Source organism: Microcaecilia unicolor, chromosome 8 (genome assembly GCF_901765095.1).
Source record: "Microcaecilia unicolor chromosome 8, aMicUni1.1, whole genome shotgun sequence".
In the NCBI taxonomy this organism is placed as follows: Eukaryota; Metazoa; Chordata; class Amphibia; order Gymnophiona; family Siphonopidae; genus Microcaecilia; species Microcaecilia unicolor.
This window is the reverse complement of record NC_044038.1, coordinates 237822681-237849174: the sequence shown is the minus strand read 5'-3', so window position 1 is coordinate 237849174 and position 26494 is coordinate 237822681. Positions and strand designations below refer to the sequence as shown.

The window sequence follows — 26494 nt, the reverse complement described above, 5'->3', positions numbered from 1 at the left end:
TCACCCCAGCCCTTCCTTCTGTGCATACAGCAGCCATTGCAGTGTAGAAAACTGTGAACAGAATACACACTAAGTTGTGCACTGAGCATCTCACACAGCCCCTCACTTGGCTAATCACTTCAGAGCTCAGGTGCAGCCAACAGAAATCCAGTTTGCGGCCTGTGAGCTGCACCACCTTCTCCTGCATACATTTTCTGATACTTAGGAAACCAAGGGTGTGGGGCTGAATTTCTGTCTGCTGATGCTTCTGTTACTACAAGAATGTGACACAGGGGCTGGTGCCCTTTTCCAGTCCCACTTCCTTCCAGTCCTAATAGTTTGTTTTGGGGGAGGGTCATTGTCCTCCAAAACTTCATCTATGCCTGATGTTCAGTACCTGGTTCCAAGAGCTGTCTATTGGGCTCATTTTCAAAACAGAAGGGCGCCCATCTTTCGACACAAATCGGGAGATGGGCGTCCTTCTCCCAGGGTCGCCCAAATTGGCATAATCGAAAGCCGATTTTGGGCACCCTCAACTGCTTTCTATCGCAGGGACGACCAAAGTTCCCGGGGGCGTGTCGGAAGCATAGTGAAGGCGGGAGTAGAGTATGCTTAACACATGGGCATCCTCGGCCGATAATGGAAAAAAGAAGGGCGTCCCTGACGAGCACTTGGCCGACTTTACTTGGTCCATTTTTTCTTGCGACCAAGCCTCAAAAAGGTGCCCAACTGACCAGATAACCACCGGAGGAAATTGGGGATGACCTCCCCTTACTCCCCCAGTGGTCACTAAACCCTAAAAAAAAACTTTAAAAATATTTTTTGCCAGCCTCAAATGTCATACCCAGCTCCCTGACAACAGTATGCAGGTCCCTGGAGCAGTTTTAGTGGGTGCAGTGCATTTCAGGCAGGTGGTCCCAGGCCCATTCCTCCCTTCCTGTTACACTTGTGGTAGTAAATGTGAGCCCTTCAAAACCCACCAGAAACCCATTGTACCCACGTGTAGGTGCCCCCTTTCACCCCTTAGAGCTATGGTAGTGTTGTACAGTTGTGGGGAGTGGGTTTTGGGGGGCTCAGCACCCAAGGTAAGGGAGCTGTGCACCTGGGAGCAATTTCTGAAGTCCACTGCAGTGCCCCCTAGGGTGCCTGGTTGGTGTCCTGGCATATCAGGGAGACCAGTGCACTACGAAAGCTGGCTCCTCCCATGACCAAATGGCTTGGATTTGGTCATTTCTGAGATGGGCGTCCTTGGTTTCCATTATCACTGAAAACCGGGGACGACCAAGGTCAACCTAAATGTTGAGATTTGGGCGTCCCAGACCGTATTATCGAAACGAAAGATGGCCGCCCATCTTGTTTCGATAATACGGGTTTCCCCGCCCCTTCGCCGGGACATCCTGCGAGGACGTCCTCAGGAAAACTTGGGCGCCCCGTTCGATTATGCCCCTCTTTGTCTTCCTTTTCTCAAACAGTACTGCTCAAGTTTCTTCTATTTGGAATTCACTAAAGATGTTTTGCACTCACAGAAAAACATTCAATCATTCTAGACTACAGTGTTTCACAGCCCTTTTCTGCTCTTCATATTAGTCATTGTGGTAGGCAAAAACCATTTATAGTTTGGGTTATGGGAATAAGCCATGAACTGATTATCCCGGGTTTTGCTGATATTTGGCCTAACAGGAAGTGCTTTAGGAACTGGGGATTAAGACTTCACTTAAGTCAGCCTGGACAGATTAATCCAGAGAAATCAAAACTACATTTCCATACATGTAGTGGGGCAAATTAGGACTGGATCAGCCCCTTCAGGTAGCCCTGACCAGTGACCACTGACCTAGGGTCCAATAACCAAACTAAGAACCACTTAAATAATCAAGCCTTGTTAATTAATCATGCCTTTACCCTGATAAGCCATGCAGGTCTCAATGATGTCCAGCGTGGGCTCATCTTCGCACAGATCATACGGCATGTTTCCATCCGCGTTTACGGCCAGCAGATCTGCCCCACTGCAAGGACAATGTACATCATATGAGAAGACATCGTTACATGTGCTCGGGAAGAGCCTCACCTCAGCAAGGTAAAAATGTTCACTGAATACTGCTCCAGCCTGTGCTCAAAACTCTAATCCTGCAGCTTGAACACCTGCAAGTAATGGGAATTGTATAATTATGTTTTTATTTGTTGTTCTTTTTTGTGACTGCAATGGGAAGAATAATGACCAAATCGTGCATCAGACAATGAAGGACTCAGAAATTAATGTGTAACAAGACAGGCAAAATGGTAGAGACTATTATAAAGAACAAAATTACAGAGCATATTCAAAAGCATGGATTAATGAGACAAACCAACATGCAGTGCCCCCCCCCCCCCCCGGCAAAACTACACCCCCCCCCCCTGGGTGCAGCGCGCCCCCCCCCCCCCCGGGTGCATTTTTACCTGCTGGGGAGGTGACGCGCGCCTGTTAGCTCCGAGTCCGCTCGTTCCCTCCCTGCTGCTCCCTCCGCCCTGGAACAGGAAGTAACCTGTTCCACGCAGAGGGAACATAAGGGAGGGATCGAGCGGACTCGGAGCCAACAGGCGCGCGGCACCCCCCCCCCAGCGGCGTGCACCCAGAGCGGACCGCCCCCACCGCCCCCTCCCCCCTTGGTACGCCACTGCCAACATGGATTTAGTGAAGGGAAATCTTGCCTCACCAATCTATTATATATTTCTTTGAAGGGGTGAACAAACGTGGATAGAGGTGAGCAGGTTGATATTGTGTATCTGGATTTTCAGACGGCGTCTGACAAAGTATCTCATGAAAGACTCCAGAGGAAATTGGAGAGTCATGGGATAGGCGGTAGTGTTCTATTGTGGATTAAAAACTGGTTAAAACAGAGAGTAGGGTTAAATGGTCAGTATTCTCAATGAAAGGGTAGATAGTGCGGTTCCCCAGGGGTCTGTGCTGGGACCGTTGCTTTTTAACATATTTATAAATGACCTAGAGATGGGAGTAACTAGTGAGATAATTACATTTGCTGGCGACACAAAGTTATTCAAAGTTGTTAAATCGTGAGAGGATTGTGAAAAATTACAAGGCGACCTTACGAGACTGGGGAGACTGGACATCCAAGTGGCAGACAGGGCCGTGCCAATGCGGTAAGCCAGGTAAGCAATGCAGGGGGGCGCCTGCCTTCGAGGGGCGCTGCTGCCCTGCGGTCCCTGCCTTCCACTCACTTGCAAAATCTTTTAGCTGAAGTTGCGATCGCCCCTGCCCTCCTTTTCATGGCAAACCAGAAGTGAAAGCAACAGCAGTATTCACTGAGGCAGGCAGGCTCTTCAAGTTATTTTAAAGAATGCAACCAAATTGCTATATATGCTGTGGTTTGGGGCGAATTCCTCACTCAGGGTGAGCTTCAGAGCTTGAACCGCATTCAAATTAAAGACAACCTGAAATTTTAAAAGTGCTAAAAATAAGTTTTTAAAGTATTTGTATTAAATCTAATTGCAGAATTCAGGTGCTGGGAGTCTGTGCTTGGTTGTCATATGCTCAGAGTTGTTTAAATCGTATGCAAATTAGTCCGTTTTTGGGAGGTTCTCATTTGCATATTTATGAATAAAAAATGATGGAAGTGTTTACAGCCTTAATGTTAGGGCATGGCTCTGATCAAAAGTGTGAAGTTTGGTCCAAAAATGAAGGGTTTATCTAGTGTTTTTCACTAAAAATTCCCATTACAGTGTCTGTATGTTAATCTGCATTCAAATAGAGCTCTCTGATTGGATGATCAGCTTTTGTTAGAAATCTGCCCGGAAGGGAACAGAGTGAGACAGCAACTGACTGTCGGTTTGGCCAAGAGAGACATGCAGCAGTGAGTTCCTGTGTGTGTTGACTGAAATTATAAAAGACTGCCAGATTATGTGGTAAATGAGAAAATATGAATGAAAAGAGGTTGGTGGAGATCGAAGTTTGAGATTTCTCTAGTGAAAAAGGATCTGAATATTTCAGGATTACTTTAAGTTTATGAAGAATAGAAAAGGGTGAATTTCAATTTAAGAGTGTTTAAATCCTATAAGCTATATAAAGGCTAGGTAGATTTAAGTGACTGTAAGCAAGGAAACCTTAATATTTAATCTGAAATAAATATTTGATCTGAGATAGTTGATCAGAGACAAATGTTTGATCTGAATTATATCCTTTGGTGCAAAGGAGATTAGAAAAAGAATCTTTGGAAACTAAGAGGACTTTGCTCACATTTTGAATTAGCATTCCTATTTTGAGTTGGAAATCTTTGAAGTGTTATGAAAATACATTTTGCTTTAATGAAATTGCTAAACTTTAGAGTCAGAGACTTATCAATGAGGGATACATACAGTGCTATTTTTTTCCTGAGGTCCAGCTTACTTGCCTGCTCCCTTCTGTTCCTGCTCTGCTAGACGGAGGGGGTGGGGGCGCCAACTGATAGTCTGCAGGGGGGCACAAGAGACCCTAGGCACGGCCCTGGTGGCAGATGACATTTAATGTGAGCAAGTGCTAAGTGATGCATAGGGGAAAGAGGAACTCGAACTATAGCTACATAATGCAAGGTTCCACGTTAGGAGTCACCGACCAGGAAAGGGATCTAGGTGTCGTTGTTGATGATACGTTAAAACCCTCTGTTCAGTGTGAAGCAGCAGCTAAGAAAGCAAATAGAATGTTAGGTATTATTAGGAAAGGAATGGGAAACAAAATTGAGGATGTTATAATGCCTTTGTATCGCTCTATGGTGTAACCACACCTCAAATATTTTGTGCAATTCTAGTCACCGCATCTCAATAAAGATATAGTGGAATTAGAAAAGGTACAGAGAAGGGCGACGAAAATGATAAAGGGGAAGGGACGACGTCCCTATGAGGAAAGACTAAAGTGGCTAGAGCTCTTCAGCTTGGAGAAAAGGCGGCTGAGGGGTGATATGATAGAGGTCTATAAAATAATGAGTGGAGTTGAACGGGTAGAAGTGAACAGCTTGTTTACTCTTTCCAAAAATACTAGGACTAGAGGGCAAGCAATGAAGCTACAAAATAGTAAATTTAAAACGAATCAGAGAAAATATTCCTTCACTCAATGTGTGATTAAACTCTGGAATTTGTTGCCAGAGAATGTAGTAAAAGCAGTTAGCTTAGCAGGGTTTAAAAAAGGTTTGGCTAGCTTCCTAAAAGAAAAGTCCATAGGCCATTATTAGAACGGAATTGGGGAAAATCCACTGCTTCTTTCTAGAATAAGCAGCATAAAATGTACTGTACTTTTTTGGGGATCTTGTCAGTTACTTGTAACCTGGATTGGCCACGGTTGGAAACAGGATGATGGGCTTCATGGACCTTCGGTCTGTCCCAGTATGACAATACTTATGTACCTATGTCCTAGGAGGGATCTGGAGCTTCCAAGGCCCTCTGCAGTCTCATCTATTTGTTTCTTAAAAACGACCTGTATCACTGGTCTCCTAAATTCTCATGGTTCACCACTATTAATCAAAGGGTTTCATACACACTTTTATTTCAAGCTGATAGAAGCACTTCTCACCTATACACAGTCAGGCCAATTCATTTAAAAGGCCTAGGCTAGGTGGGGATGTTTGATCACTCAATATAATTTTGAAATCACTGAAAGGAATTAATTAGAATTCCTTGCTGAATGTTTGAAACCTCTACATTAACGTTTGAGATCTCTCACAAAAGTAACATCATAAGCTGGATTCTTGCATGAGCAATTAAGCTTTATATCATTAAAGAACTTTTATTACTAAACTGCTTTGTTTTGTAGACTCGTTTCAATTCCATCTTTTGCCTGTGGGAAACAGATGTACTTTTAGGGATCTGCTGGGGATTTGTGCCCTGGACTGGCCACTGTTACAGACAAGATGACTGGGCTCAATGAACTTTGGTCTACCTCAGCATGGATCTCTTTATGTTCTTACTAGCCGTTGAGCCCGTGTAAACTGGCTCGTTTTGGAATGGGGGGTTCCGAGGCCCCCCCCGGCCCGAGCCGGCTACATCGCACCACGCAGACGCAGGAGGCATATCAGCAAAGCTCCCATCAGGACGGCCTTCCTTCTCTGCCTGTGTCCCGCCCTCGTGTGACATAACGCGGCGAGGGCGGGACACAGGCAGAGAAGGAAGGGTTTGAGGGGGGGGGGGGAAGCATAATGAGAAAGTTACATGTAAGAATTGGCAAAATTGTATGTTGAATTTATGCCAAAAATAAAGTTTAAACAAAAAAAAGAAATACCAGAATTTATTCCTATGTGTGTTCATAAGACCTGCCTTGCCTGTCTCCCATAGCTTTTGATCAGCCTGGTAAAGTCCTTAGAGAACATGGTCCTTGGTGTCATTATAGGACACAGCAACTTGGGCAAACCTGTAACCTCAAAATTAACTTCAGGAGCTGTATTTATCACCAAAGTCTTTGACTAACCTAGAAACATACTGCCCCTCACCTCCCCCCACCCTCCATTTATATTCTGAAATTCTGATATCTCCTGAACATATCCACACATGATCCATCTGTCCCTGAAAACTTACTCCTCTCCCAACATAACCTACAGACGCCCAATACCCAGCTCACCCCACACCATCATACAACTTGGACATAACTCTCCTACCCATCCATTACGTACACATATGAGGGACGGGCTGTTGTCCGAAACAAATATTGTCTGCTGGTAATTGTGCGCCTTCTCCTTAAAGAGTGCGCACTGTGTGAACACGGGGTTAGATTCAGTAAAGTTTGGTACCAGGATACTGGGCGTAGACGCAAGTACTGTTCTATACCACTGCACCTGACCCACCCATGCCCTCCCCTGGCCATGCTCCCGTTGGAGCTTAACTAACCTTTGAGTGAAAAAATATTTCCTCCTGTTTGTTTTTAAAGTGTTTCCATGTAATTTCATTGAGTGTCCCCTGGTATTTGTACTTTTTGAATGAGCAAAGATTCTGTAGACCTGAATTACATCCCCCCTCAGCTGTCTTTCCAAGCTGAACAGCCCTAACCTCTTTAGCCTTTCCTCATCTGAGAGCAGTTCCATCCCCTCTATCATTTTGGTCGCTCTTCTTTGAACCGTTTCTAATTCCGCTATATCTTTTTTTCAGATACGGCAAACAGATTTGAACCTAATACTCTAGGTGAGGTCGCAGCATGGAGCGATACAGAGGCACTATAACATTTTTGGTCTTACTTTGCATCCCTCTCCTAATAATTCCTAGCATCCTGTTTGCCTTTTTGGCCACCGCCACACACTGGACAGAAGATTTCAGTGTATTGTCTACAATGACACCTAGGTCTTTCTCTTGAGTGCTGACTCGTAAAATGGACCCTAGCATCAGATAACGATGATTCAGATTATTCTTCCCAATGCGTATCACTTTGCATTTGTCTACATTAAATTTCATCTGGCGTTTGGATACCCAATCCTCCAATTTCCTAAGCTCTTCCTGCAATTTTTCACAATCCACAGGATAATTGAAATCGCCCATTATTATAATGTTGCCCAATTTACCAGCTTTCCTAACTTATGTAAACATATTTTCATCTGTCTGTTCGTTTTGTCCTGGTGGATGGTAGTACACCCCTGCCAGTATACTCCTTCCCTTCACACCTGGAATTTCTAGCCATAAAGATTCCAAGCTGCTATCCATTTCATGTAGACCATTTATTTTGTTTGACTTAATTCCCTCTTTAACATATAGTGCAACCCTCCCCTCCAATTTGATCCATTGCAATAGAATTTGTACCCTGCTAACAGTGTCCCACCTCCTTCCACCAGGACACGTGTATGGAAACCAAAAGGAGACTGGGGGGGGGGGGGGTGGGGGAGACAGCAACCTACTGTTGGATGAGGATTTTCACAAGGTTGATGTGCCCACAGGTGGCAGCCGCATGCAGAGGTGTCCATAGCTCATTGTCTCTGGCATTCACATTGGCACCGTGATTAAGGAGCAGCTTAATAATCTCTTCAAAGTTATCGATGCAGCACTGTAGGAAAAAAGAAACACACAGTACTTCAATTAAAGGCTGAACAAGGAACACAGCTGCCCCCTATGGAGGTGATAAATGGGGGAAGTTACTGTTAGTCACTTCTAGCCAAAGTGCTCACATCACAGAAGTGTACCTGATAGCAGCAGAGCACAAAGGAGGAAGGAAGAGACCAGAGAGAAACTTGGCTGAGGAACTACCACTGAACACTGCAGTCATGGTATGAGGCTCAAGATTCAGGAGTAACAGCAGGAAATATTTCTTGCCTTGTCTGGTTATTTTTTGAGCTGCCTAATGCATAGTCACTTAAGTAGATATTCAGCACTTAAGTGGCCATGGGCTAGCACATAAAAACAGGAAAGACTTTTATGCGGTCCCATTTATGCGCTAAACCTAACTGCTTAAGGGCTGAATATCAGTACTTAAGTGGCCAAGTGCTGACGACGCCACCAACATAGCCGGTTTTGAGTTAGGCGCTAACCGTGAATTTCAGCGGCACTAGTGACCAGCTAAGTCGCTTTATATATTGATCCTTACATTTCAGACTCTGTGAAGCTACCTTCCGTCTGCCTTTATAAGACTCATTTGAGAGCCTGGATCTTCTTATCTAGCACAGTCTACATACCTGTGTTCCAGAGCAATGTCTCTAGCCAAGCTCAGTTTTACACTATAAATAAGTCATGCTCAGAAAATACATTCAGTACTCTTAAGAAACAAGAGAGCACCAAGCCCTGGTAGACATGGGTACACCAAAAGAATAACGAAAAATCAAAAATTTATTATATAGTAACATAGTAGCAGTGGCGTTCCTAGGGGGGCTGACACCCGGGGCGGATCGCCGATGCGCCCCACCCCCCGGATGCAGCATGACCCCCCCCCCCCCCCGGCAAAAGGACAGCCCCCCCCCCGCGAAAGAACCCCCTGCCCGGGTGCACGCCGCTGGGGGGGGTGCCACGCGCGCCTGTCCATCTTTTGTTCCATGCTCCCTCTGCCCCGGAACAGGAAGTAACCTGTTCTGGGGCAGAGGGAGCACGGAACGAACAACGGACAGGCACGCGCGGCACCCCCCCAGTGGCGTGCACCCGGGGCGGACCGCCCCCCCCCCTAGGAATGCCACTGCATAGTAGATGATGGCAGATAAAAACCTGCACGGTCCATCCAGTCTGCGCAACAAACATATAGCATAAGGTATGATGTGATTCTACATACACATATTTGGAAGTGACTCTGGAGCACTTTGGTATGCTCTGCCCCCATAGGATTGCTGTTAGGACAATCGAAATATGACAACAGGTAATTTGCTGATTCAAAAGATACCCCTGACGAAGACTGAATTTGTTGAAACGCGGCCCGTGTTGGGTCATTCAGCAGTTTTTTGAAGAATAAACTTTGGTCACCCTGAAGATTATAGTTGGCTTCCCCCACTTTTTTCATGAACCAACCAGCAACTGTTTCGTCCTTATTTAATACCAGTCTGTGCTCGACCAGACAGTGCTCCACTCGGTCTAAGCAAGTCTGAAATGGGGCTAGATCAGGAGAAAGGGGACTAGATGAGAAAGGATACACAATCCAGGCCTCCCCACCCCCCAAAAAAAAAAAAGTGAAATTTGCAGTATAAAATAAGGGAACAATGTCTGGGTAGTCATGAATAAAGCAAAAACGCTCAATCAGACCTCCCAAACTGTGTTTTCCTTCTTCAACTCAGTTCTAATACCAACCATGGATGCAAAGCAGAATTAATGAATAAAGACAGAAATGCGCAGTGAAATTGGCAAACGTTCATGCTTCAAGAACCAAAACAATAACCTTGTTCTAATTCCAGTGCATAACTTTGTCTGGGGAGGCAACGGTCATTTGCTTTGTGTCTTTAAACAAATGGCATTATAAGACAGCCGAGAAGTCGATTAGCACAGGAATCTGTGGTCTGCATGCAGTCAATGGAGGCATTGATCCTGGAGACCACGGGATGAGGACCGGAGCTGGGAGGAATCCGCCCTCAGAGTCAGCTCAACAACTCGGCTTCTGTTAGCCCACCCGTTCAGCTACTGGCACCTACAGTATTATTGCAATGAGCCATGGGATCTTCCAGTCAGTCTTCTTTTTCGACATGTTAAGAAATGGCTTCAGTGGATAGGGTGACACAAGACATAAAGGGCCTTCAGGTTTCTTCACTCTAAAACCAACACAGGTGCCCACAGGAATCCCTAATACTAGTAAATTCACCCTCTCATTTCCACCACCTGGAACATCAGATAGTATAACTATAGCCTTGAGCAGGAGTTCTTAACCCAATTCAAAACCCCCAAACTCCCCTCCCCCCCCCCCCCCCCCCCCCGGACACCACCAGGTCCAGCTACACCTGAATCAACCAAAACTGATTTCCTTTTAATTTGATTACCTCAATCAGAATATCATTATTGATCATTATATCTCATCCTGATCTCACTCATATGCTTTGTATTATTTATTTACCTACCCTCATCTCACTTTTATGTTATGTGTTACTTATTTACTTACCTTAACTTACTTATTATTCTTCGCATCTTTATTGTAACAATATACCAAATTTCTTACTCTGTTAATGTTAATTGATACTATGACATATTGTAAGCCACATTGAGCCTGCAAATGGGTGGGAAAATGTGGGATACAAGTACGGCAAAATAAATAAATATTCAAATATTCCTCTCTCTCCTTTCTTCCCTCCCTCCCCCATGCAGTCCAGCTTTCCTCCCATTTCCCTCTCTTCCCCAAGACATCCTGCCGCTGCTGCTTCCACCTGCTCCCCTTAACCTGAAATTCCTACTTCCTCTCTCCCTCCTCCTCCTCCTGCTGTATAGATAAAGCCCCACCCCCTCCTGGTTCCACGGTAGGCCCCTCCCCGGTGGTCCATTGGTGAGCTGGGGCACAAACTCAATCACACAGAAGTAGGAATGAAGCACAGAGAGAAAGGTAGATTGAGAATAGAGGGGAGTAAGGAAAGGTGGGGCATAGTGGACTCATCAGAAGATCTGGGGGTTCAGCCAGAGCCAGATTTTAAGGTCTGATTTGAAGCTCTTAAATGAAAAGTTGCTACGAATTGAGAGAGGGAGGCTGTTCCATATAAAACATGACAAAAAATAAAAGGCACGGGGGCCAATATTCAGACCGCGGGAGGGAGACCGTCTGACTCCCGCGGTTGGCGATCAGCCAGGATATTCAATACCAGGCCATTTCTGGTGACCAGAATTGGATATTTGATTTATTTTTAGCAGTTTAAAGTTAACTAGCTAAGTTGATATTCAAAGATAGCCAGTTACCTTTAAACCAGCTAAAGATATATCGGCTATTTAAATGGCCAGTTGTCGCCAATTACAATAGCCAGATATGAATGAATAGAACTTTTAGTACAAGAACAGTGCTGGGCAGACTTCTACGGTCTGTGCCCTGAGAATGGCAAGGACAAATCAAACTCGGGTATAAAGTATCACATACCATGTAAAATGAGTTTATCTTGTTGGGCAGACTGGATGGACCGTACAGGTCTTTATCTGCCATCATTTACTATGTTACTATGTTGCTACTCATTGGGATTCCGGAATCTTGTAACTCTTTAGGATTCCAGAATCTTCAGAACTTTTAGTACAAGAACAGTGCTGGGCAGACTTCTATGGTCTGTGCCCTGAGAATGGCAAGGACAAATCAAACTCGGGTATAAAGTATCACAAACTATGTAAAATGAGTTTATCTTGTTGGGCAAACTGGATGGACCGTTCAGGTCTTTATTGGCCGTCATTTACTATGTTACTCTTTGGGGTTCTACATGGAATGTTACTACTAATTGGGATTCCAGAATCTTCAGAACTTTTAGTACAAGAACAGTGCTGGGCAGACTTCTATGGTCTGTGCCCTGAGAAAGGCAAGGACAAATCAAACTCGGGTATAAAGTATCACATACCATGTAAAATGAGTTTATCTTGTTGGGCAGACTGGATGGACCGTTCAGGTCTTTATCTGTCGTCATTTACTATGTTACTATATATCAAGTGATATTGCTGGTTATATCCTAGGAACTAATTGGGAATATTCAGTGGTGAATAACCATCTATCCCCTGCTGAATATCACCAAATAGCCGATTAAGTGCCATTTAACCGGCCAGGTGCCATTTCTGACCGGTTAAATGGTTTTGAATATGAGGAGGATTGTCTGGGGGGGGGGGGGGTTGCAGTCACCGGGGTCTTACCAATTGGGGTGTGGAGTGTCCACTGGACCCCCGGCTGACACAGCCAGGGCAGAGAGCTGAATCTTGCCATCCAGCTGCTGTCCTGCTTCCCCTCCCGCCCTCATGCCAGCTTCAAGTTGGCGTAGGGTTTTGATTGGTAGAGTGCTATTGTTGAGCACGCTCTACCTTTAATCATGGGGGCACCGGAACGAAAGAGTGCACCAGCGTACATTAGCATGGATAAGCATGCTACTTACGTTGATTTGCTGCATGCTCTTTAATTCTGGTGCTCCAGGCGGCTGATCATAAAGCGCAGGTAAATGCGGGCGCTACTCCAGCGCACGTGGCCTCTTAACACTCGCATTTACCTCTGATCATCTGCCCCCGAGTGTCCCCTAGTCTTTGTACTTTTTGAAAGAGTGAAAAAAATCAATTCACTTCTACTCGTTCTACACCACTCAGGATTTTATAGACCTCAATCATATCCCCCCCTCATCCGTCTCGTTTCCAAGCTGAAGAGCCCTAACCTTTTTAGCCTTTCCTCATACGAGAGGAGTTCCATCTCCTTTATCATTTTGGTTGCTCTTCTCCGAACCTTTTCTAATTCCGCTATCTGAACACTGCATCCACACACGGTTTTTGTGTTATTTTTAACATATTGAACGCTCACCACTTTATTGCAAATTACGTACAGTGCCTACATCTGATCACAGGGGGTCATTTTCAAAAAATTACTCACTTCCTAATTATAGTTTCCTACATTTTAGGTATCTACATTTAGACAGCTTTACACTTAAATTTAGGGACACAAGTTTTCAGCTGTAGAATCCTAAGTCTAGGTCTGCAGTTCGTTTGTCTAGTTTCAGGTTTCTAAGTTAATTGTGTTAAAACTTAGCGCTTAGCACCGTTTTTTTTTTTTCTTCCCCACCATAATTTCGCCACCACAGACACCCACTTTTTAGGAACCTAAATTTAGGTGCACTGTGTGAAAATAAACCTTAAATTTAGAAGCTCGGTCACAGTTTCAAAAGAGTCAATTAAGTGCCTGAAGCCTAATTGATCCCAGCTTTAGTGAAAAATTCTTCTCAATCTAGACTGCAAAAATGTAGCCATTTAGACAAAGTGCTCAGTTTTGGCTGAAAATCAGTCTATGTGATACACTAGCCAGTGCTGGGAAGCAACAGGCCGTTAAGTACAGCATGAAGTTTGCAAGTTACAATGCTTCAAACTTAAGAACTCATTCCTATAGCACTTAGGCTTTCTGAACAGCCACCAGGATACATGAACAGGCATTCTCAGAGGCGTAGCCAGACCTCGGCAGGAGGGGGGTCCAGAGCCCAAGATGGGGGGGGCACAATTTAGCCCACCTCCCCCACCGTTTCCGACCCCCCCCCCCCCCCCCCCCCGCCGCCACCACAAGGTACCTTTGCTGGTGGGGCTCCCCAACCAGCTGAAAGTGTTTATCTGTCCCGCGCTGGTCTTGCACTTGCTTCCTCTCCTGTTTTCAGCTCGCTGTGCACTGCTCGCTCATTTTAATGAAACTGAGCATGCGCAAGCATGATCAGTTTCATTAAAACGAGAGCATGCACGACGCGACTGGAAACAGAAGAGGAGCCAAGTGCGAGACCAGCGCGGGACAGATAAACACTTTCAGCTGGTGGGGGTTGGGGTCAGGGACCCCTGCCAACCAAACCGGGGACCCCAGAGCTCATTTGGGGGGCCCAGGCCCCCATGGTCCCCCATAGCTACGCCACTGGTCTCAATCAACTGGAGATACAGAGTCAGCTAGGCCATTCTATTGCGATTAACCACGCCCTACGCTTCAAACCTGCCTTTTCTGTATTAGTACGCAGCAGTGGGCGGCTGTCTTCATTAAATCTCACCTGATGCAGTGCAGTTAGCCCATCCTCATTACACAGATTTGGGTCAACCTTATAGTTCATTAAGTTGCGCACTGTAGAATGAAACAGACATGAAGAATGGAAGTTAATGCTTACAGATTTAACAACTGAAATGCTCAGCCTTAAGAACAGAAGGGCCATGAATTCACTTGGAGCCATCGCAATCAACATCTTCATAACTCGTTTATAAACCGGTCATTTGACCAACAGCGGAGTACGCAGGTCTTAGGCACAGTCATATGGGCCAGAGTTCTGAAGAACCTTAGCGCAATGCAATGATCACAGTTCTATCTTCTCTGCATTGCTGACGTAATAAGAAATCAACACAAGACACCAAATTGCTCAAGGTGAAGATAGAAGCATTGTCATAAGTATTGACATACTAGGACAGACCAAAGGTCCATCGAGCCCAGCATCCTGTTTCCAACAGTGGCCAATCCAGGTCACAAGTACCTGGCAAGATCCCAAAACCGTACAATACATTTTATGCTACTTATCCTAGAAATAAGCTGTGGAGTTTCCCCAAGTTCACTTTAATAATAGTCTATGGACTTTTCCTATAGGATGCCACCCAAACCTTTTTTAAACCCCGCTAAGCTAACTGCTTTTACTACAACAAATTGCAGAGTTTAGTTACACGTTCCGTGAAAAAATATTTTCTCTGAGTCGTTTTAAATTTACTACTTTGTAGCTTCATTGCGTGCCCCCTAGTCCTTGTATTGTTGGAAAGAGTAAACAAGCGATTCACGTCTACCCGTTCACTCATTAATTTATAGACAATTAGATACATACAATAAATTATAAAATGTCAGTAAAAAATCAAATATTATATAAACATCAAATAACATCTTTATAAATCATGCCAAAAAAAGCATGCAATAGGGTGTAGGTTTTCAAGTCCTTGAGGACTGCCAGTGGGCCAGGTTTTCAGGATATTCTTAATGCAGTGGTTCCCAAACCTGTCCTGGTGGCGGGGGGGGAGGGGGGGCTCCCCAGCCAGTCAGATTTTCAGGATATCCACAATGAACTTTCATGAGAGAGATTTGCTAGCATTGTCTCCACCTCGTGCAAATCTGTCTCATGAATATTCATTGTGGATATCCTAAAAACCCGACTGGCTGGGGAGCCCCCAGGACAGACTTGGTAGCCACTGCCCCTAATGAATATGCATGACAGAGCTTTGCATGCCTACTACATCCATTGTGTGGAAACAGTGGCGTAGCTACGTGGGGCCTGAGGGGGCCTTGGCCCCCATAGATTTGGCCCTGGCCCCCTGCCAACGATCCCCTTGAACCCCCCCTCCCACCACTAACCCTCCCCCACCGTCGCCGCATCAGATACCTTGTTTGCTGGCGGGGGTCCCCGAACCCCGCCAGCCAAAGAGAGTCTTCTTCAGCGCCGGAGTAGCACCTTCGTTCAACGAAGTTCGTGGTGCGATCAGCTGTTTCTGACGCCTTACGTCCTGCACCGTGCATGTAGCCCCGTGCAGGACATAAGGCATCAGAAACAGCTGATCGCACCTGGAACTTCATTGAACGAAGGCGCTACTCCAGCGCTGAAGAAGACTCTCTTCAGCTGGCAGGGTTCGGGGACCCCGGCCAGAAAACAAGGTATCTGATGCGGCGGCGGGGCGGACGGCGAGGGAGGGTTGGTGGTGGGAGGGGGGTTCAAGGGGGTCATCGGCAGGGGGGGGTCCAATGTGGTGGCGGCTGGGGGGGCAGTGGCTAAACAGTGCCCTACCCCCACCTCGGGCTCTGGCCCCCCTCCCGGCAAGGTCTGGCTACGCCCCTGTCAGTGGAAATCTCTTATGGATATGCATTAGGGATATCCTGAAAACCAGGCCTGCTGGTGAGCCTTGAAGACTGGGAGCGTAGATCAAAGAAATAGGGCAATAACAGTGTAGACTACTGTAGCCTGCAATGAACAAAACTAAAAATAGTGGCCTGAACTCAGTGGTTACATGTTCCACTCCAAGCAGCTCTTGCAGTACAGGGGGCCCAGGCAAGGAAGGAGTCACAATTCCTGAGGCAAATCCCCTCAGCTCTAGGACTGCCTTCTGATAGTTTGCTTGGGGGTCAATCCGTTGTCAAAATTGGCAGTAACTTTCTGTGTTCCAGGCACAGAGGCATCACTGTGCATGTGCAAAGCTCTCAGCCTGTACCACAGATGTCATGATGCTAAAGGATGCAAATGTTTAGTGGCTAAAGCTTGGGAAAAAGCATACTTTGAACACTGGAAGTCCTTCTGAGTTATCCTGCCATGCAAACACCACATCACGCTTCTTTCACCCCCTGCATGAGCTGACCGCTGTTCAGTTTTGTTAATAAATGACTGATTTGGAAGTCCCAGCTTTATCCATAGATAGGGATATGTTTTGATGAGAATGTATTTGGTGTGATCCGGTGGTGTGCTGGCGCAGGCTCTCACAGGCTCGCAAGAGCCGGTTGTTAAGTTTTTAAGAATTTTGGGAGCCGGTTGTTAAAGTAGGGCCCTCCATGGCTACTTTAACAACTGGCTCACAAAATGTGGGCTTGGGCCCCCTGCTGAATACTCTTTTACTTTGCTGGTGGGGATGCTGAGCCCTGCCAGCCAAGTAAATAGACTGCTGCTGCTCCCCACTCCTTGTTTCCAGCTCTGAGCAGCAGGCTGGGACTTCTCCAGCATGTCTGAGAAGTTACAACATGCTGCTCAGAGCAAGACGTTGGGAGTGGTGGCAGTCCATTTATTGGTTGCCAGCAAAGGTATGCCTAGCGTGCCCGCATGAAGGGAGGGAGGAGAGAGAGGCAAGTGTTGCTCCCCCCCCCCCCCCACCCAGCCACCCCTGGCCCTTCCAACTGCAGAGCTGGCTACGTCAGGAGAAAGAGCCTGTTGTTAAAAATTTACCAGCACACCCCTGGTGTGATCATAAGAAACTGAAATTCCAGGGTCTGGCATTAACCCCCCCCCCCCCCCACACACACACACACACACACAAAAGCTGAGCTCCTAAAGTTAGGCTCCTGTGTTATACTCTTACACTTGTCCCCTATTTTCTGTACAGAAGCCTAAGGTTTCTACTGAAAATTTAGGTCCAGATGATCAAAAGCCAACGCGGGCACTTGAGGCCATTAGCACCAGACTAGTGACCTCACTTGCCTGCGCCCCAGGATCACAGCCGGCGAGAACGCAAAACAACGCACTCGCTGGCTCTGACCACTAATTGCATGGAAACGAGGGTCTCCCACGTTCCTTCTTTATGATCAGTGGGCAGCGCACCATACAAGGGCACTGATCCCACTGCAAACCGTACACCAGCTCGGAGCTGGCGTTAGGTTTTGCCAGCAAGGGAAGAATGGGAGAGACCAACAGAAGAGGATTGACAGGTCCGAGATTTTCTCCAAGACCTGTCAAACCTAAGCCCACCCCCCCAAAAAACACTAAAAAGACCTGGTGGTCCAGTGGGACTGCTAGCCCCCACCCTCAACACTTAGAAGACCCTGGTGGTCCAGTGAGACCACTAGTCTTCCACGCCCACTCCGGCACCCCCTCCCCCACAGCCTACTTCAAAGTTGAAGGAGGGAGGGACTAGCATTCCCTCCCTCCTCTGCAGGTGTCTCCTCATAATGGCTGCTGCCTGCCCTGCCCAGTGCATCCTGGGATGCGCTGGGCAGGGCTTAACCCTTATATACTACTACTACTACTTAACATTTCTAAAGCGCTACTAGGGTTACACAGCGCTGTACAGTTTAACAAAGAAGGACAGTCCCTGCTCGAAGGAGTTTACAATCTAATAGATAAGAGTGAGACAAATATAGGACAATCAAGCCATTGTGACATCACTGATGAGGTTGGCTCTTAGGCATTGGTGGAATGAGGCATTATGACATCACAATCTCAGCTCTGGTTAAATCACTGCTATATGTAATACTACTACTACTACTTAACATTTCTAGAGCGCTACTAGGGTTACGCAGCGCTATACAGATTAACATAAATTGACATAAAGGACAGTCCCTGCTCGAAGGAGCTTACAATCTAAAGGACGAAATGTCAAGTTGGGGCAGTCTAGATTTCCTGGATAGAGGTAAAATGATCAGGTGCCGAAGGTGACGTTGAAGAGGTTGGCTTTGAGTAAGGATTTGAAGATGGGCAGGGAGCGGGCTTGACGTATGGGCTCAGGGAGCTTGTTCCAAGCATGGGGTGAGGTGAGGCAGAAAGGGCGGACCCTGGAGTTGGCGGTGGTGGAGAAGGGTACTGAAAGGAGGGATTTGTCCTGTGAGCGGAGGTTTCGGGTAGGAACGTACGGGGAGATGAGGGTAGAGAGGTAAGGAGGGGCTGCAGATCGAGTGCATTTGTAGGTTAGTAGGAGAAGTTTGAACTGTATGCGGTACCTGATTGGAAGCCAGTGAAGTGACCCCACCCAGGATGCACTGGGCATGGCAGGGTGTCAACATTTTGAGGAGACGCCCACAGAGGAGGGAGGGAGTGTAAAACGTTCACCGCCGCCGGCTGAATATTTATCTCACAAATTTCAAATGAAGAAGAAGAAAGGTACAATCATTGATATTTTAAAGCAATCTGTGGCACTGTTTACGCATTCCCAGCACTTATATAGGCACAGATTTTCTACAGTTTTCTAATGAACTTCCTTAATAATCAGAAGGTTTGCACCTGTTTTCCCATCCTGTTACCTCAAGTGATGAAATGAAAGCAAAGGTCCTATCCTACACACCTGTTGATGCTGACGTGGCCCTCGGTAACGCTACAGTGCAATAAATCACTACCAGTCATGGTACTTGCATTCCGATGGACAAAAATGAGACGAGCAACAGCCTTATTACCAGCCCCATCTTGTTTACTGGCCATGGGGTGTTAGTGTCTGCTCTGGAAAACTAAAGCATGTGAAACTCAAGGCAAGAAAACACTAAAGGGGTCACTACATCAACAGAAATATCTGTTCCCTGAGAACTAAGAGGCTGCCAAGAGTCTGGGCTGGTTTCATCCTGGTCTGCTAAGCCCTGCAGGCTGAATTCACTCCGCATTACACTTAGGAACTGAAATATAGCTCACTGGTTTGTTTGTTTCTTTGCTTGCTTCAATAGTGCATTCTTCTTGGATAGTGCTACATTACCTCACCACTTTGTTTTGACTTGGAGGGGTAGGAAGAGAACCCAGAAGCTCTGCTGTGATGGTCTGAGCTTCATCAGAGCACATCTCAAAGCTTCGCACCAGCTTCCTTCATGGGCGTAGACTTGGGGGGGCGAGGGGGGTAATGCCCCCCAAATGACGACGAGGCGCCGCCACGCCAGTAGTTTAAAAAAAAAAAAAAAACAAGCAGGCACGTGCTCGTCTCCGACCGCTTGGCTTCCCTGCCCTCTCTGTCTGCAAGCCGCCTTCCTCAGAGGAAGGCGGGACGCAGACAGAGAGGGCAGGGAAGCCAAGCGGACAGAGAGGAGTGTGTCCTCTACCCCCTCCAGCGCAGGCAGTAAGCATGCTTCTTCAGTTTTTCTGTGTTCCTGGCAGCAGTAGCGATGTACACGCTGCCTTCGGCTCTGCCCCGAAGCCTTCTCTTCAAGTTCCTGTTCCCGCATAGGTGGGAACAGGAACTTGAAGAGAAGGCTTCCGGGGCAGTCCGAAGGCAGCGTGTACATCGCTACCACTGCCAGGAACACAGAAAGGTTGAAGAAGACTGCTGCCTGTGCCGGAGGGAGGGAGGAAGAGAGGGGTAAACAGAGTCCACGATCCTGGACCTTGCCAGGGGGGGGGCAGCAGAGGGAAGATGGATGGGACTGGGAGGGGTGGAGAGCAGAGGGAAGGAGCAAGAGATGGGACTGGGAGGGGTGTGGAGCAGAGGGAAGATGGATGGGATTGGGAGGGGTGGGGAGCAGAGGGAAGATGGATGGGACTGGGAGGGGTGGGGAGCAGAGGGATGGACCAGGAGATGGATGGGATTGGGAGAGGTCAGGCACAGCAGAGGGAAGGAGCAGAAGATGGATGGGACGGAGGGATGGTGAGCAGAGGGAAGGAACAGAAGATGGATGGGACTGGGAGGGGTGGGGAGCAGAGGGAAGATGGATGGGACTGGGAGGGGTGGGGAGAAGAGGGAAGGAGCAGGAGATGGATGGGACTGGGAGGGGTGGGGAGCAGAGGGAAGGAGCAGAAGATGGATGGGACTGGGAGGGGTGGGGAGCAGAGGAAGGAGCAAGAGATGGATGGGACTGGGAGGGTGGGGAGCAGAGGGAAGCCTACTGGAAAGAAGACACTGCATAAAACAGAAGACACTGGGACCAAAGCGAATAGAAAAACTAAATGATCAGACAACAAAGGTAGATAAAAGTATTTTATTCAGAATTTATTAATTGAAATATGTCAGCTTTTTGAAATGTGCATCTGTGATAATTTGCCTGTAAATTTCAATTCCTTCCTCCATATTAGCATATTCATTTGCATATGTATATATGCAAATGAATATGCTAATATGCTCCGCCCATCCTTTGCCCCCCCAAACGAAACAGTCAAACTACGCCTATGGCTTCCTTCCCATCACCCATCAGGACCACCCTCTCCAACACACAACAGTGGTGCTGCAAGATCAGCTGACCCTAAACCTATTCTACTGTATATAGTGGTGCAACAATCTTGTTCTCTTATAGGATCACTAAATTTCCCTTCCATAGGAGTTGTGATATTCTCTTCTTCACTTCCTTTCACACATACACAAATGCACAGGAGTCGGGACACCCCGCCCAGGACCACAAAACAAATGTTCTGAAGCTGAAGTTGTGTTGCCACCTTACCCAACTGAACCTTGGACAATAAGTCACATACAAACCATTTCAAAATACCGCCGAGTGTGGGGACAACCCAGCATGGAAGTGTAAGTCATTGGGTTGGCCATGGATCATCAGGTCTGCCAACACAGAGGCTTTTGTCTAAGATGATGTGCCTCACCCATCCCAAACAACTAGTGAATCTGAAACCTATCAAAAGCAAAACCATCAAAACCTTCCAAGCAACAGTCACTATCTTTGTTGTATAAATGGATTATATTATACGGTCTAGCTGAAGATGCAACCCAGTAATGCTGCGGAGAGAACAGTGCAGGAAATGCTGACATAATCTGTTGCCGCTTGAGACAGCCATAGGCAAACTTTTGGCCACAGGCGGTGTGTTGGCAGATGAGAATTGACAGCACCTAGCCGTGAAAGCTTAGTTTTTATTTTTTTGATTGGCACAAGTCACTATTTACGGGTTAACCAGAAAGACAGATACCACATGGAGTTTTAATGATTTAAACTGTGGAGGATTTTTATACCTTTGACATTAACTACCCTGACAAGTCCTGCCACTTATAAATAGCTAAACGTGGAGTGGAGGAGTGGCCTAGTGGTTAGGGTGGTGGACTTTTCACGGTGAGAGTAGTGGATGCTTGGAATGCCCTCCCGCGGGAGGTGGTGGAAATGAAAACGGTAACGGAATTCAAACATGCGTGGGATAAGCATAAAGGAATCCTGTGCCGAAGGAATGGATCCTCAGGAGCGTAGTCAAGATCGGGAGGCGGGGCTGGTGGTTGGGAGGCGGAGATAGTGCTGGGCAGACTTATACGGTCTGTGCCAGAGCCGGTGGTGGGAAGCGGGACTGGTGGTTGGGAGGCGGGGATAGTGCTGGACAGACTTGTACGGTCTGTGCCAGAGCCGGTGGTGGGAAGCGGGACTGGTGATTGGGAGGCGGGGATAGTGCTGGACAGACTTGTACGGTCTGTGCCAGAGCCGGTGGTGGGAAGCGGGACTGGTGGTTGGGAGGCGGGGATAGTGCTGGACAGACTTGTATGGTCTGTGCCAGAGCCGGTGGTGGGAAGCGGGACTGGTGATTGGGAGGCGGGGATAGTGCTGGACAGACTTGTACGGTCTGTGCCTGTGCCAGAGCCGGTGGTTGGGAGGTGGGGCTGGTGGTTGGGAGGCGGGGATAGTGCTGGGCAGACTTATACGGTCTGTGCCCTGAAGAGCACAGGTACAAATCAAAGTAGGGTATACACAAGAAGCAGCAAATATGAGTTATCTTGTTGGGCAGACTGGATGGACCGTGCAGGTCTTTTTCTGCCGTCATCTACTATGTTACTATGTTACTTTGGTCCTGGGGAACTGAGGAACTGAGTTCCGATTCCCACTTCAGGCACAGGCAGCACCTTGTGACTCTGGGCAAGTCACTTAACCCTCCATTGCCCCATGTAAGCCGCATTGAGCCTGCCATGAGTGGGAAAGCGCAGGGTACAAATGTAACAAAAAAAAGTGGGGGTGGGGTTCTGAGGGTTTTTCCTCCTGGGTATATCATACTCCGTTGTGGATTTGTTTTTGTTATTAAGTGTATAAACTGGACATTTGAATAATCGGAGAAGAGTTGAAACGGGAACTTATCCAGTCTCTTTAACCCCCTTAATAATCTGTTACTAGCTGAAGATGCTCCATTTACTTTCCCGGCCTTGAGGAAGAATGCGATGTACTTGTGATCATCCCTTGCAATTAACAAACCGCATAATCGTCTTTTAGCTCTACATACTTTATTTGCGAGAATGAATCATATGAAATCACAAGCTCCAGCTATAATGATGACACATCACCAGGTTTACTGACAGAGCTATAAAAAGTGAGAGAACATCTTTAGCAATGACTTGTAGGAGCAAAACAGGCACCACAGTGAAGCACTATTTTCTGTTATGAACCTGACTTCTTACAGACTTAGGCCATGACAGCTCTCATGCAGGAACTTGGTGTATTAGGCCTCAAGTACATTCCTGACACATCAAGGCTAAGGGAAGCAACATAACTGTTCACAGCAACCTTTGTTTACTGTGCTGAGGACCTTCATGAACAAGAAGAAAACATCTTCAGCAAAAAGAGCCCACCACAACTACTACTACTACTTATCATTTCTAAAGCGCTACTAGACGTACGCAGTGCTGTACACTTGAACATGAAGAGACAGTGCCTGCTCGACAGAGCTTACAGTCTAATTAGGACAGACAAACAGGACAAATAAGGGATAAGGACAAAGAGTAGCAAGATTCCGTGCAGAATCCTAAAGAATAGCAAGATTCTGGAACCCCAAGACTACTACTACTACATATCATTTCTATAGCGCTACTAGACATTCGCAGCACTGTACACTTGAACATGAAGAGAAAGTCCCTGCTCGACAGAGCTTACAATCTAATTAGGACAGACAAACAGGACAAACAAGAGATAAGGACAAAGAGTAGCAAGATTCCAGAATCCCAAAGACTACTACTACTACTTGTCATTTCTATAGCGCTACTAGACGTACGCAGCGCTGTACACTTGAACATGAAGAGACAGTCCCTGCTCGACAGAGCTTACAATCTAATTAGGACAGACAAACAAGATATAGAACCTGTCGCTAAACACACTCACAACAAACAAACACTATCATGCGTTCCTAGGGCGGCTGACACCCGGGGCGGATCGCCGATGCCCCCCCCCCCCGGCAAAACAACACTTCCCCCCGGTGAAATGACACCCCCCCCCGGGTGCATTTTTACCTGCTGGGGGGGGGGGGTGCCGCGCGCCTGTCGGCTTCGCTCGTTCCATGCTCCGGACTGCACCCCCCCCAGGAACGCCACTGAGAATGAAGCCTTGCGCTGGAAGAAGTGGACGTCGGCTGGCGACGGTGGGGAGGGTCAAACTTGTTGGTGGTGGCGGCGGCAGGGGGGTTGGGGGTGCCAGGGGGGGGCTAAAATGTGCCCCCTCACCTGGGGCTCTGGACCCCCCTCCCGCCGAAGTCTGGCTACGCCCCTGGCTGCAGTCCCTGATTTCCTACAGATCCACTGTTCTTGAGTATTATCATCTGTCAGGTTCAACTGTTTTTTACATAGTGCTTGGGGTGTCAGGTATCCTATAAGTTTCAGGACTAGGGGTGGTGTGTGTTCTCTTTATTCCACTTTGACAAGTACTTAAAACCTAGTACTTTATCATTATTTTCGGTGAGTTTGCATAAGTGCATTGCCTCTGATCCCATTTTCTATTTTTCCTGCCATCAGCTGATAAAGCAGCTTTTCTATTTTTCTAATACCTAAGCCTTGTGTCCTTTTCTGTCAGTGTTTATAATTTGGACCGTTCTGAATTTGGATTGTGTGAGTGGGAAGTTGTGATCTAATCCCAGAGTGCTAAATTGCCATTATTCGTTTTATTTTCACTTCCCTCTCTTTGCCGGCCCTCTAACGAGGTCTGGTGATTAGTCCCCACAGACTGAACTCTGAACGAATGAGTTTGTGAAGTTTTCTTATAATAGAACTTCCAGTGACCATATGTTTGTCTGCAAGTTGTCTACTGCATTGCATGCCAGAGCAAGAGCGGTGCATTTAACGAATGCATATAGTTCAAGCTTCTCCTACTAACCTACAAATGCACTCGATCTGCAGCCCCTCCTTACCTCTCTACCCTCATCTCCCCTTTCGTTCCTACCCGAAACCTCCGCTCTCAAGACAAATCCTTCCTCTCAGTACCCTTCTCCACCACCGCCAACTCCAGGCTCCGCCCTTTCTGCCTCGCCTCACTCCACGCCTGGAACAAACTCCCTGAGCCCATACGTCAGGCCCCCTCCCTGCCCATCTTCAAATCCTTGCTCAAAGCCCACCTCTTCAATGTCGCCTTCGGCACCTAACCACCATACCTCTATTCAGGAAATCTAGACTGCCCAAACTTGACATTTCGTCCTTTAGATTGTAAGCTCCTTTGACCAGGGACTGTCCTTCTTTGTTAAACTGTACAGCGCTGCGTAACCCTTGTAGCGCTCTAGAAATGTTAAGTAGTAGTAGTAGTAGACTCAGCTGTTAGCCAGAAGAAAGTGTAGTAGAGAATGGGTCATTTTTATGAGCCACTTCTTGGCAAGATCTGGGGGTAGCAAAAGCCTGCTGAAGCTGAGGCAGTAGAGATTTGGGGGGGTTTTTAATTGAACACATTCAAAATCATGTTTGCTTTCTTTTTAGTAAGTCAGAATAACAATGCAGGAAATCCACAACTCAGACACCAAAATGAACCACAGATGACAATTTCACAAAACAAAACAAGCAGTTAAAGGTACTCCTAAGCCACACACTCACAGTTCCTCTTCGGAAAGAAAGGGGGGGGGGGGAGGCTAAAAGATTTTAATCATATATCCTTGTGGAGTTAAACAATTGATTTAGGGAAGACTGTAGGATCATCAGTGAATTGAACTTACAAAGCCCACCGTGAAAACAGAATGTTGATGTGATTTGACCTGTTTCAGGGAAATCCACTGTAAGCCATAGTCAAAATAACAGAGACTCAGGGCCAGCTGTAGCATTAGGTGGGCTAGGCGCCTGCCTTGGGTGGCACTGTTTTGGGTGCAGCACTAATGCACTCCATGGCAGCAAGATCAACACAAGCATGACTAGAGCAAAGTAGGAATGCCTAACGGTCCATTTCACTGGACTGATCCTTTGGGACTAAAGGAAAGAAAATTGTCAGGTAATGAACTAATTTTTCCATTTACATAGTAACATAGTAACATAGTAGATGACGGCAGAAAACGACCTGCACGGTCCATCTAGTCTGCCCACGATAAACTCATATGTGTATACCTTACTATTCCTTGGTAGTCCTATTAGGTTTTAATTTGCTGTTCTCAAGGTTACCTCATTTATTGTATCTACTTATATTTGGTCATTTTGACTATTGTGCTGTTAAAATTGTAAGTTTTATGTAAAACTGTACCTGCTGTACCACCACCTTGGGTGATTCACTTCATAAAGGCGGTTAATAAATCCCGATGAATAAAGAATACATAACAAGACAGAATCCCTCCCTGACTGTGCCAGCAAAGTGTCATTCACAGGAAACCCCTCGGTAGATGCCATCTCCCCATCCACTATGGCAGGAAATGACATCACACAGAGACCTCTTGCTAAGAGTAGGAAGTGGCTAGTGCATGTTGGCTACAAGTACGGTTACCATATGTCCAGATTTACCCGGACATGACATTTTTTTGAGGGCATGTCCGGGCATCCGGGCGGGTTTTGCCAATCTGCCTGTTTGTCCAGATTTCTGGACAAACGGGCAGGCTGGTGGGCGAGCCATCCTATAGGTCAGCCCGCCCGCCAGCCTGCCCGTTTGTCCAGAAATCCGGACAAATGGGCAGATTGCTAGCTTCCCCTCCCCTAACTTGCTACTGCCCTGGTGGTCTAGTGACCTCTTCCGCCTTCGGGGCAGGAAAGACCCCCCTCTTTCCTGCCCGGAGCGCTGCCCTGCATGCATCCTTCCTGTTCGTGATCTCGGCGCCCATTCAAAATAGCCACGGACAGTTGAAGTGACCTCGCGAGACTTCAACTCTCGGCAGCCATTTTGAATCGGCGCCGAGATCACAAACAGGAAGGATGCATGCAGGGCAGTGCTCCGGGCAGGTCACTAGACCACCAG

The 26494-nt window shown here is 47.0% G+C and overlaps 1 protein-coding gene across 2 annotated transcripts in view; it reads right to left on the bottom strand.

Annotated features, from left to right (window-relative positions):
• Positions 1 to 26494, bottom strand: part of PPP1R16B (protein phosphatase 1 regulatory subunit 16B) — a 145818-nt gene that overhangs the window by 28300 nt on the left and 91024 nt on the right. For both annotated transcript variants that reach the window (XM_030211359.1, XM_030211358.1), the window contains exons 3-5: positions 14046 to 14116; positions 7815 to 7960; positions 1879 to 1982 (exon numbers count right to left, since the gene is read on the bottom strand). In XM_030211359.1, coding sequence (XP_030067219.1) covers positions 1879 to 1982; positions 7815 to 7960; positions 14046 to 14116 — 321 coding nt within the window. The remainder of the gene's footprint in view (positions 1 to 1878; positions 1983 to 7814; positions 7961 to 14045; positions 14117 to 26494) is intronic.